At 41.4% G+C, this 11680-nt stretch overlaps 1 protein-coding gene across 1 annotated transcript in view; it reads left to right on the forward strand.

Moving 5' to 3' along the window:
* Nucleotides 1–11515, forward strand: part of LOC135251937 (uncharacterized) — a 37625-nt gene extending 26110 nt beyond the window's left edge. The window contains exons 17-23 of the mRNA XM_064329820.1: nt 3514–3655; nt 4539–4668; nt 4943–5121; nt 5535–5692; nt 9620–9776; nt 10645–10760; nt 10960–11515. Of these exons, the coding sequence (XP_064185890.1) occupies nt 3514–3655; nt 4539–4668; nt 4943–5121; nt 5535–5692; nt 9620–9776; nt 10645–10760; nt 10960–11223 (1146 nt within the window). The 3' untranslated portion in view covers nt 11224–11515. The remainder of the gene's footprint in view (nt 1–3513; nt 3656–4538; nt 4669–4942; nt 5122–5534; nt 5693–9619; nt 9777–10644; nt 10761–10959) is intronic.
* The last annotated feature ends 165 nt before the right edge of the window (nt 11516–11680 follow it).

Below are 11680 nucleotides of genomic sequence, written 5' to 3' on the forward strand. Positions count from 1 at the left end.
AGGACCCGCCCTTTGGCCGTCTTGGACAAGTCCCGGAAGCTCCCGATATCTTTTAACTTCCTTCATTTTCTCAGCACCAAATCTGCACTGCTCCTGTTGTTTTAGCTTGTAAAGACGCGCTTTGTGACGGGTGATCAACAACAGCCAATGAGCTTGCAGGAAAGTCATCTGGATAAAGCTGGAAATAAAAACACTACTAGTTAGCATGATAGCCTGGAAAAAACCAGTGCCCCCATGTTCTGCATGGACGAGTGAGATGGAAGGGAGACTGTTTGGACTCCAGCTGCCTTTTTCAGGAAGACAACACGCTAGGATATGCACCGATATCAAAATGTTAGCCGATACAAATAACTGATAACCAGTCACCCGGATGGGAGGGAGTGCTAGTTGCCCTGCTGCAGCAGAGCGGAGTGGTCAAGCAGGCATATAGGATTGAATCATGTCCTGTAGGTAGATGGGGCTGTACTGTGGGTTGCAGTGTAGGCAAGGGTCAGGACTTTGAACCTGATCCTGGCAGCGACCGGTAGCCAGTGGAGTGACCTCATCAGAGGAGTGAAGTGAGAGAACTTAGGAAGGTTGAAGACAATTCAGGCGGCAGCATTCTGAATCATCTGTAGTGGCTGTATGGCACAAGCTGGCAGGCTTGCTTGGAGGGAGTTGCAGTAGTCATGACGGGAGGTCACCATAGCCTGGATGGGTAGCTGGGTGGAGTGTGTAGTCAGGTACGGTTGAATAATCCTGATGTTGTACAGGAGGAATCTGCAGGACTGTGATGCTGCCTTGATGTGCTCCTTGAGGTCCAGCTGGTCATCCAGGACCACCCCCAGGCTCTTTGGGGATGAACAGCAGCTTGGTCTTGTTGAGGTTGAGCTTCAGGTGATGCCTGGCCATCCGTGTTGAGATGTCAGCCAGGCAGGCAGATATTCTGTCATTGACCTTTATGGTAGAGGGAGGGAAAGAGAAGGAGAGTTGTGTATCATCAGCATACTGTACAGTAACAGTGATACGAGAAGTTGTGTGAATTCATGAATGAACCAAGAGATTTGGTGACAACCATGACTATTCGAGCCTCTTCTCAGACACAGTCTAGCTAGTCTTAATTAGTCTTGCATAGGTGGAGATTATATTGGGTTGAGACAAACTATTTTTGATTTAATTTTGTTTGAAGTTTGTTTAAATATTAAACCACCGTATGAGCTTGTAGTTTACGTTCATGTGTTGAACCACTACAAAAATCAGGATCAAATCAATTAATTAATCTCCCAATTCATTTTTTTATGTAGCTATGGAGAATTTGCCCATAACCCGGATTCCAGTGTTGTCACCAGGGTTTTTTTCAAATCACCAGGGTTTTTCTTTTAATCTGGATCACAGATGTCCAGGTAATACAGTCTCCTTTTTTTGCAATCCAGGATCAGACTGATCCTGCTGATTTTAGGCCAGTTTTTTTCACAGCATTTTTAGAAAGGATAATGATCTGATCCAGATACCACAAGATCAGCATTTCAGAATCCAGATTTTCAGTCATTTAATTAGCCTCTACGTTGCCATTTCTGGACCATATAATAGCAGCATGCTTGTTCAAGGAGAAATGAAAGAACCTCCTAAAAATGCTTACTTTTAAATGTTACTTTTATCATATATATATTAGCACATGTGTACAGTACAGAACACTTTAAAGACAAAAATCATTGTCTCCTTGAATGGGGAACTTTAATCCAAACAATATTCACCGTTTCTGTGCTCAGTTTTTTTCAAACAACTTGTTGAAAATAAAGGTTCGACTAGAACCTTTTCTGAGGATAATCAAATTGTGTTGAACCGTTACTTGAGTTACAGCTTTTGCTTGAAAAATGGTTGGTAGAATGAGATTACATTAAGCCAAATTATCATAAGGTACAACACAGTTTCTTTAAGAATAAGGGCCAGAATTTCTCTAAATCTGCCCTGAATCAACCCCTTTTGACGGGGTCAGCATTATACTGATTTTTGACATCAAAACATTCCTGATTTTTCCTTTGAGCTTTGAAAAATGCACAAATATTTCAGTTTGATTATTTAAGCTGGATCACCAAATTCAACTTCCACCCTGAGGGATCAGAATCTCATTCTTTGGTTTTGAAAAAGCCAGTTTTTCAGATTTATTGTTGCATTATTGTAATATTTTTATTCTTGTCATCCTGTCAGATATGTTTTGGAAAAATTGGGCCCTGGGGTCATCGTTCCTAAGGCTTAATGTTAGGTAAAAAAAACAAAACAATTGGGTGCTCACTGTCCATGTATTTTATTAGTGCTAAGCACACCTCATGTTGAGCAAAGCTATTGTGAAGCGTATCAAGCATATTGTGTAAGAATGTTACAGTGTATCAAGACTTGTTTGTCTCAGGTGTTGCAACAGGTCAGTATTAAAACAGTGTTTATTCCATAAAATTTCATCGTATTCTTCTGTTGAACGTTACTTATGAACCTTTAAACTGAAATGTATTGGAAAATTTAGACTTGCTCTCTATTTGTCATTCATGTAACACAGTGTCCTATTCAATTTGTGGTATTTTTGTTTCAAAATGTACGCTTGATTGTAGTCAAAACTGCAGCAAGCCAGGGCTTGTTTGTGTTTTGTGTTTGTTCTGATTCTCTGATTCTCTGCATAACCACTTCCACATTCCAACATTGTCTGACCATGAAATGAGTTTTTTTAAAAAGCATTATTATTTTTATACAAATAAAACAAAAGCTTTGAGCTATGACCACTTGTACTTGTGTTTCACTTTCTAAAATTGTTTCATAACATTGAACACTGAATTGGAGTTTTTGCAAACCACTTCTGGACAGCTGTTTATGATAGCAGTTGTTTTTCCTCTCAAAAATGTTTTTTCCTTCGTTTCTCCTCAAGTGAAGCTTCAGTCATATTTGAGACACACACATTAGTATTACCCCTTTGAAGAGTAGGTTTCTTTGTTTTTTTATTCCAGAATTCCAAGTCTGTTTTAGAACTCCATTGCTTTCGATTACCAGTAGTGATTGTTACATCAGCATTAGAATGCTCAGTTAAGAACATTCTAATCGCATATTTGTGATCTTACACATTAACAGGTTAGTTTTCTGGGGAAAACCAGATATAATACATGCACCTCACGCTTGAAGAATCTGTCTGTGAAACAATTAAAATCACAGCAAACATCCAGTAGCCTACATTTTCCTTACAAGACAAAGATAAATTTAAAATTGGGAAACTCAGTGGAAAAAAGTGGAGCAGTTAGCTTGTCCTGATCGTTCACAAACCCTCTTACGAATCTCACATGCTTGCCAGGTGTTCCCAGTCCTTTCCCAGTCCTGAACATGTTGGAAAGGTGAGTAGAGTTGAATTATGGATATGAAGTTGAAGTCCTGCATGTTGTGAGGTGGTGCATGCTCATGTTGCAGGCCGGTGTGCGCTCTCTCTCTCTCTCGGTGCAGCAGAACAGGGAGGGGCTTAGAGAGAAATGAAACTTACCCCCACCCCCCTTAAAGCAGTGGCCTCAGCCAGCACAGCTCAGCGCAGGGCGACGGTGCTCAGGCTTCATCCTGCACTCCGCTCTTTACCTGTGCACCTGCGCCCGCGGGGTCATGGCGCCTCCTCACCTCACCGTGCTCCTCCTGCTGCTCCTACCTGTGGGTAAGTCCTGCGGTGGGTTAGGGAGATCCGTGCGTAACCAGTGCATCGGATGTGAACCTGATCAGAGCGTCATTGGTTGATATTCCTCAGAACAGGGGAAGGGAGATTCTGGCAGTGCGTCCAGTTCTATTGTTCATTGGAATCTGGTTTAGGGTAGCATTGCATGGGTTGGATGCTGTGTGCTGCTTGAATTTTTTCACATGCCGAAATTGAGAGTGCAAATAGTGAAAAGACGTCCGCACATTCAGCCCAATTATGGCTCAGGTGCTACAAGAACAAAAATAGATTAATAAAGGAAGAACTTGGCACACTGAGTATATTGCAAATCTGGTTTAATTAGCTGAGCTTTCGCTCAAAATGACCTTCTTCAGAGCATCAGCGCATTCAGAGAAATTGAGAGTGCAAAAAAAAATCCTTGGGTCTGAGGCGGAATTTCTTTACTTTTGGGGTTTGGGATGACATTAAATCAAAGCTCTTGGAAAAAAACGATGCAATCCTAGCAATAATTTTGTGGAGTTGCTCATTAATCATTAATAGTTGATCAGATATAACAAGGCAACCTAACCCAAAACACAACATGCCAAAAGAAGCAACCAATGAACCAATATTTTGATATGCTTGTATAACTTTCAATTTGGTACAAAAAAGCTCTCTCTCTACTCTATCACTCTTTTGCTTATTTTAAAATTTGTACTTTAATTACATGAGTGCATACTGCAAAGCGTAATCACATTGACTAAACAAAGTACAAAAAGCCCCTTTATAGCATGCTGAAGTCCCTTAGTATGCAATAATAATATTTCCAGTGCTATTGTGTTATTGCTAATCTGTGTTGTTAGTTTTTCCATTAATGTTTGTCTGTGTCTTCATCTCTGTCCTGCAGTGCAGTGCACCCTCCTGGCACCTCTCAATGTCACCATTGTATCCTTCAACCTCGAGCACATTCTGCACTGGCTCCCAGCACCAGGGACGCCCGGCACAGCGCACTTCAGAGTGCACTTCTTGCACCTGAGGTAACGTTGGTCACATGATCTCCTGCAGGCCCGGAATATACGGTACAGGCTAGCTGGTCTGCCATAAATGTACCCCTGGCTGTTTGACCCTTTGATCATTGATTAGAGGGAGAAAACTATTATTGTTACTACAATGCATCAAAAACTGATGTGGTTTTGTCCAGGGATAGTGTCAGTGTGTCTCCCACGAGCGACAGTATCATAAATAATAGCTGTATAATGCACCTTATTTATTAATTGTTTCATAAATTGTATGTGGAAAATACCCCCCCAGTGAAGTGTCATGGAAGCCTGTCCCCTGGTGTTTGAAAGTGGACGCAGAGACCTTGTCATGTGATGTGACGGACTCCTTCGTGGACTCCACCAGCTTCTACTTGGCCCGTGTGCAGGCCTTCGGCTCGGCTCGGAGATCCAACTGGACCCTCTCCGCCCATTTCAACCCCATACTGGACAGTGAGATGCTCCGCCTCTTTACTCACTTCCTCCTATTTCCCTTTACTCCTCTCTTTGTTTCCCTCTTCATTTCCAGAAACATGAAATGAAACTGAAATAATATCAAAACTCCAAAATGTATGTTGCCCATTAGGGACAAATTGTGGAAGTAGTTTCCAAAAGCCGGAATGCATAAAAAACCAACTAAACCCGTAAATGAGTGGGAATCCTTGATATATAGAAATAATGAAGAAAATAAAACAGAGCTTCTTCCCCTCCTTCTTTCACCATTTCATCATTCCATATTTTATTCCAGACTCACTTCTTCATCCGCACATCAAGAGCAACTATGGGGTGATGTTCTCAGAAGTTTTTGGGGGAAAATATTTTTTATTTTATTTGACCTCTGACCTCTGACCTCTCCCATGTGATAGCTGTCCTGGGACCGCCCCAGGTGTCGGTTTCAGGTTGCGGGAGCTGCCTGCGCCTGCAGATCGCACCCCCCACAGGCAGGGGACCGCAGCACCTTCTGTCTCGCCACCTGCTCTCCGAGTTCACTTGCTGGGTGCGCAGGAGTGGGGACCACACCCAGGTGAGAGGGTTGAAAATCCAGGGACAGTCTGATTGTAATGGAGAAAGTCCACTCGTGTACCGTTCATAACCCCACTGGTGATTATCATCAGGTGCTGAGAGACCACAGAAAACTGTGCCCTGTTCCTTTAGAGTCACAGGCTGTTTGTCTCTGTTTATACACCAGATGAGTCAATCAGTCTGGAAGTTTTTGTTTGCATAGTTGACTTGCCTTACCTGGCTTCTTGGGTCTAATTAAGTTATTGATTTTAAGTGGAAAACAAAAGCCAGCAGCAACCCTACAGCTACCTAGGACCACGGCTGGAAACACCTTATATATATATGCCTATACTAACTATGCATAAATTGACCTCCAAAAGTAAGGGTACAGTAGAGTGAAAAATTTTAATTTTTGCTAAGTACTATATACTTATTTTGCTATATACAGCTTTTATTTCATGGTATTTACATGTGTTTAGGTTTCACCATTTTCCTGTAAAAACTCTAGCTGTTTCTGTCAAATGATAAAACTCAAACAGATGTAAATACCATGAAAAAAATGTGTGTATTTTGTCTTGCATTCAACTTTTTATCTCAAATCTTTATGCCTTATGTGTATAAAAAAAGAAAACAAATTTCTCACTGCCGTTTCCAAAATTTCGGAGAGCACTGTATAGCATTATGTATAAGCTGTACTTTTGTGTTCACTAGGGTACCGAGTTGCCCTTATCGCATCAAAGGCTGCTGGTTTCATTCCCAGATGGGTTACACCCTTCTGTTGAACCCCTCAATCAAATGCTGATATATTGTGGCAATCACCCACCTGTGTGTTTGTGTGTGTGTGTGTGTGTGTGTGTGTGTGTTTGTGTGTATGTGCGTGCGTGTGTGTTTGTGTGTGTGTGTGTGTGTGTGTGTGCACGCATGTGCGTGTATAAAACCAAAATAAAACCACCATAACACCGACTGTGGGAAGAAATCAAAAGTGAGAACAATAATAACAGAGCTGTTACAAAGCGTAACCATGACAAAGAGCTGTAGGTGTCCACCCCTCCCCCTCTCTAAAACACACCGCTTATTTCTGAGAAAAGCTGTCCCAGGAAAAGCACCTACTGTATAAGTCACGCTGTGGCTGAAATGCTCCGGAAAAAAGGCGGTTCGAAAATAGATTTAAAACCCTGTTGTGTATAGTCATGCGTCAAGCATGTCACGCGATTCTTATAAAACAATGAGGTTTTCTCCTTACTGCTGTCAGTGACGGAACAGTTCGCGCACCTGTAGGCCGGTACTTCCCCGAGATGAAGATAAGCAGCGCATGCCTTAAAGGAAGTTCTCTCGCTCTGAGGAGAATTGTTTTGAAGCTTGCCGTGAAATGGGAGGATTTAGTCAGCCCACGCGTTCTCTGTCACTGCTCTCTTTACGCGCTTTCATTACTCATTACTCTAACATCCCAGTGCTGCATACAAACTGAAAGTAAACTGCAGTGAGGCCTGCTTTTCTTATTTCCAAATGTAGCTGTGACACATATTTCAGGAAACCACCGTTGGAGGTTTTTTTTTTTTTCCGGGCACGGTGAATTTAAGCATAGTTACTGTACACCCAGCTGATGAGCAGTATTCTTGCAGCTGTTCAGTCTTCTGTGAAGCTCTATTTAGTCACATTTGTGCTTACAGTGGCTTCAGAAAGTTTTCAACCCCATTATTTATATAACAACCAGAAAATGACTGTGTAAGTGAAATTAACAGTGAGTGTTCATACCTTTGTATTAACAACTTGTATTGGGCGAGGTGTGTATCTTGAGAGATAACATTAAATACGCTAAAAAGTTCCACCTGTGTTGATTTCGAATCCACATGTATTCAATTGCATGATCGGTAACTTATTTTTTATAGAGCAATGCAAATGTACAACACAAAAAAGTGAAAAACTGAAAGGAGCAAGGCAAATCACTGCAGCCTTTCACAGAAGCAGTGACATCAATATAACTCAAACAAAATTTTGTTTAAAAAAAAACCAACAATAATTTTGTTATGCATTTCCTTGACTTTGGGGGAAATGGGACATGACAAATAAAAAGTAGAGCTTTAATATCACCAACAGATGTAGACGAGTAGAAGTGTCCAAAAAGAATATGCTAAAGCTCATTGCCTACTAGCCTGTTTATGTTTTTTATCAGGGTAATAATGGAATATATTTACAGGGAGGGGACTGCAAAATACTTTGAATCAATTTCAGTAATGATATAGGAATGGTCTTGTATATCATTTTACAGCCTTTACATGTAACTTCCACTCTATGTTAATTGTTTTAGTCATAGGACAAAAGAGGCCCATCAGTTTCCTACAGGTCCTTCACAAAACAATGCCTTTTTCAAAGCAATTAGCCTTACAAAGATTTTCTATTTATGGCAACAGCCCTAAGTATTACATTATGTCATTACAAGTATTACACTGAGGAATCATGACAAAACAAAGTCACATCTTAACATAAATTTAAATCCAACTATCATATTAAAGATTGCACTGGGTATGTGATACCATAAAGACTGTGATTTCAATAATCACTGACATTTTGAGGTTTCACAGCAGATCGGCTAAGTCTTGTTGCCATGGAGAACCAAGTAACTGCCGGTGGAACTTCCAGATTACATTACATTACATTACAGGCATTTAGCAGACGCTCTTATCCAGAGCGACTTACACAACTTTTTTTTTTTTTTTTTTTTACATAGCATTTAACATTGTATCCATTTATACAGCTGGATATATACTGAAGCAATGCAGGTTAAGTACCTTGCTCAAGGGTACAACGGCAGTGTCCTTACCCGGGATTCGAACCTAAGACCTTTCGGTTACAAGCCCAGTTCCTTACCCACTGTGCTACACTCCGTCCAGATGAAGTTGCTAAGAGGCAAACATCAGGAGAAGTTAAAAAAAATTAGCAAAGCTTTTAAGCTTCATAGCAGCACTGTTGAGTCAGTTGTTACAAAATGCAAAAATACAGTACTTCCCAAGATCTAGTACTTCCCAGCACTACCAAGATCAGACCGTACAATGAAACAAGCAATGAGAAGGGCAGTTTTGTCAGAGAAGTGGTTCAAGAGGTCAGCAACAACACTTAACAGAGTTGAAAAGCTCATTGGTTGAAACTGCCCAGAGATCAGTAATCTCTTCAGCACTTCATAGAGTTGGTCTTTTGGAGTTTGACAAATGTCAGATTAAGAGTCTAGAGATTTGCAGTTGTTACAAATGCAAAAATACAGTACTTCCCAAGATCTAACATACAGTCAGACAAATGAACAAGCAATGAGAGGCAGTTTGTCAAGAATGTTCAGAGTCGCAACATACTTAACAGTTGAAAGTATTGTTGACTCCAGATCGTATCTCTCAGCACTGTATAGAGTTGGGCTTTGAGTGACAAATGTCAGATAAGGCAATTGCGGGGAATGGGCAAAATGTCTTAATTAATGTCCTAAGCATTTATTTGAGATTCATGCATTCTGGTAATTCATTTTAAATTTTTATTATTGCACACTGTACTGTACAGTGAGTGTATAGAGGTGTCACTGTAAAAGGGTCACTGGGTGGTCACTGCTAATTCTGGTCCTAGCTCTTGTTTTGGCACTGGTTATAGTTCTCTTCCAGTTCTAGTTCTCATTCTGGTGCTGTTGCTGGTTCTATTTCTGGTCCTGGTTTCCAGTTCTGGTTCTAGTTCTTGTTCTGGTTCCAGTTGTGGTTCTGGTTCTGGTTCTGGTTCTAGTTCTTGTTCTGGTTCCAGTTGTGGTTCTGGTTCTTGTTCTGGTTCTAGTTATTGTTCTGGTTCCAGTTGTGGTTCTGGTTCTGGTTCTGGTTCTAGTTCTTGTTCTGGTTCCAGTTGTGGTTCTGGTTCTGGTTCTTGTTCTGGTTCTGACACTGGTACTCTCTGCGGTCTCTCTGGGCTGTCTCCTCCGCAGTTCAGCCTGAGGGTTTTCTCGGAGGAGTTTCTGGTGGAGCACCTGGAGCCAGGCGTGGAGTACTGCGTCACCGCCGTCGTGACGGTGAACTTCAACACCCGTGCCGAGCCGTCTGAGCCACAGTGTGCCTACACCAGCCCCCCACCCATCGACACAGGTACAGAACAGCAAAGCACAGCACTGTAAGGCTTTGTGCGTTCCGCTCTTTTTCATCAGAGCAAAGTACATTTTTCAGTCCAAAATAAACTGGCAGAGAGTATTTTACTCTGATATTACAGTAGTACATTTGATCACTACTAGATTCATATAAACCCTCATGGAGTTACATTAACACTGAAAATATGTATTTGCATGTAGTTGCATATATGCTGATTTGTGATGGTTTACACTGTAGCTCTGTGCCACCTGCCAAGCAATCTCTATCATCTGCCTATAGTTTACAGATACATTTGTTTGAGAGGTATTTTGTACTTTTTTTTCTCTGACAGGGTACAGAGCAGAACAGCAGTTATAATTAGTTATAATTAGCTTCATTTTTGAGAAATTACAGAGGACACATAATTTCCTTTCAGAAGAGATAGAGAAAATAATATATAAAAAATGACTCCATAATAAAAAGTGATCCTTGGCCTGGTTAAACTCGGAGATTAACCTGAAAAATGCGGACAGCTGGATCACATTTTGGACATATAATGAACAGGAAAACAAGTTACCCGGATAAGGATTCTTTTGGAATGCAGTATGATTGTTCTGGCTGTTCGTTTTGCTGGAGCCCCCCCCGGCACTACTTTTTAGTACTTCTGAGTATTCCTTTGTCTCTTTTTTACTTCCCTCACAAAATCCCCATAGGGCTCATCCATGACCAGTGTTTCCAGAGACTAAGGAATAATCAGAAGTGTTAACAAGCTGGAACTGATCACCAGTCTGTGCGTTCCAGCCCTAGGCTGTGAAATGAAATGATTTTACAAGCTAAAACTAAGCCTGGTTCAGTTTTTAAAGCTGCTGTCTCCTGATGCCCTCTGCAGCCACTATCCTGCTGATTGCATTGTGTGTGGCCTGCCTCCTGGGGGTGCTGTTCTGTGGCTTCTTCCTCTCCAGCAGGAGTGCACTCTCTCTCCCAAAAACTCTGCCTCAGATACTGGTAATTATGTACACTTGGCTGAACATAGCACTTTAACCCAGTGAACTTATAGGGTGTTAGACATCCAGCTGAGATTCTCAGTTCTGGTGTGTGGAGCTTCTTTGTCTTTCTTATAATGTGTTGCCCACAGCTGAACACAATGCTCTGTGTGGTCTGACAAAGGCACTGTGTAACGTCTGTCTCATGTCTCTTCCTGAAGCTGTCCATACCGTCCTTAGTACAGAACCCTCGAACGGCTGCCCCAGAGCACTTCTCCCTGGTCACCATCCTCCCGCTAGAGCCCAAAAACTGCCCCTCTGCCTGGGCCAAACTGGGCCCCAATGCAGATCAGGAGGAAGAGGAGGAGGAGGATGATGATGATAATGATGAAAAGGAAGGTTATGGACATATGGTCTGGGAGGCCAGCTCAGAGCCCTGCAATGATGGCCTGTTGGATCCACAGTGCTCTCAATTGGAGAAGTGACTCACCTGTTATTTTGTTGTTGTTGCTGCTGCTGCTGTTGCTGTTGTGATTTTCCCTTTCCCTTTGTGTGCTTTTCACTTTCCTTTTCAAATAAGACATTCTCTTGGTCAGCTATGCACGTTTTTTTTCCATTTAAAAAATCTTAAACTGCCGCATTGTTTTTTTTCAGTATGCTATACAGCAGCGCTGTAAATACAATATTTGATATTTGTTGTAACAGCCGATTTGACTTCGGTTGTTAAAACAGTGTGTAGTACAATGAAAAACTGAAAATACATTTTTTTTATTTACAGTCCTAGGGTTGTGTCTTTCTTTAAAAAACGTGGTTTTAAATCATTTTAGATATCTTATTCCACCACACAGGTATTGCAGGTCCGTGGAGGCGTGGCTGTAAACTTTCCCGAAAGATTCTCTAAAGTAACGAGATGTATTTTCTTTCGTGTAGTGAAACTTACTT

This window comes from Anguilla rostrata, chromosome 3, assembly GCF_018555375.3.
Source record: "Anguilla rostrata isolate EN2019 chromosome 3, ASM1855537v3, whole genome shotgun sequence".
Lineage (NCBI taxonomy): Eukaryota > Metazoa > Chordata > Actinopteri > Anguilliformes > Anguillidae > Anguilla > Anguilla rostrata.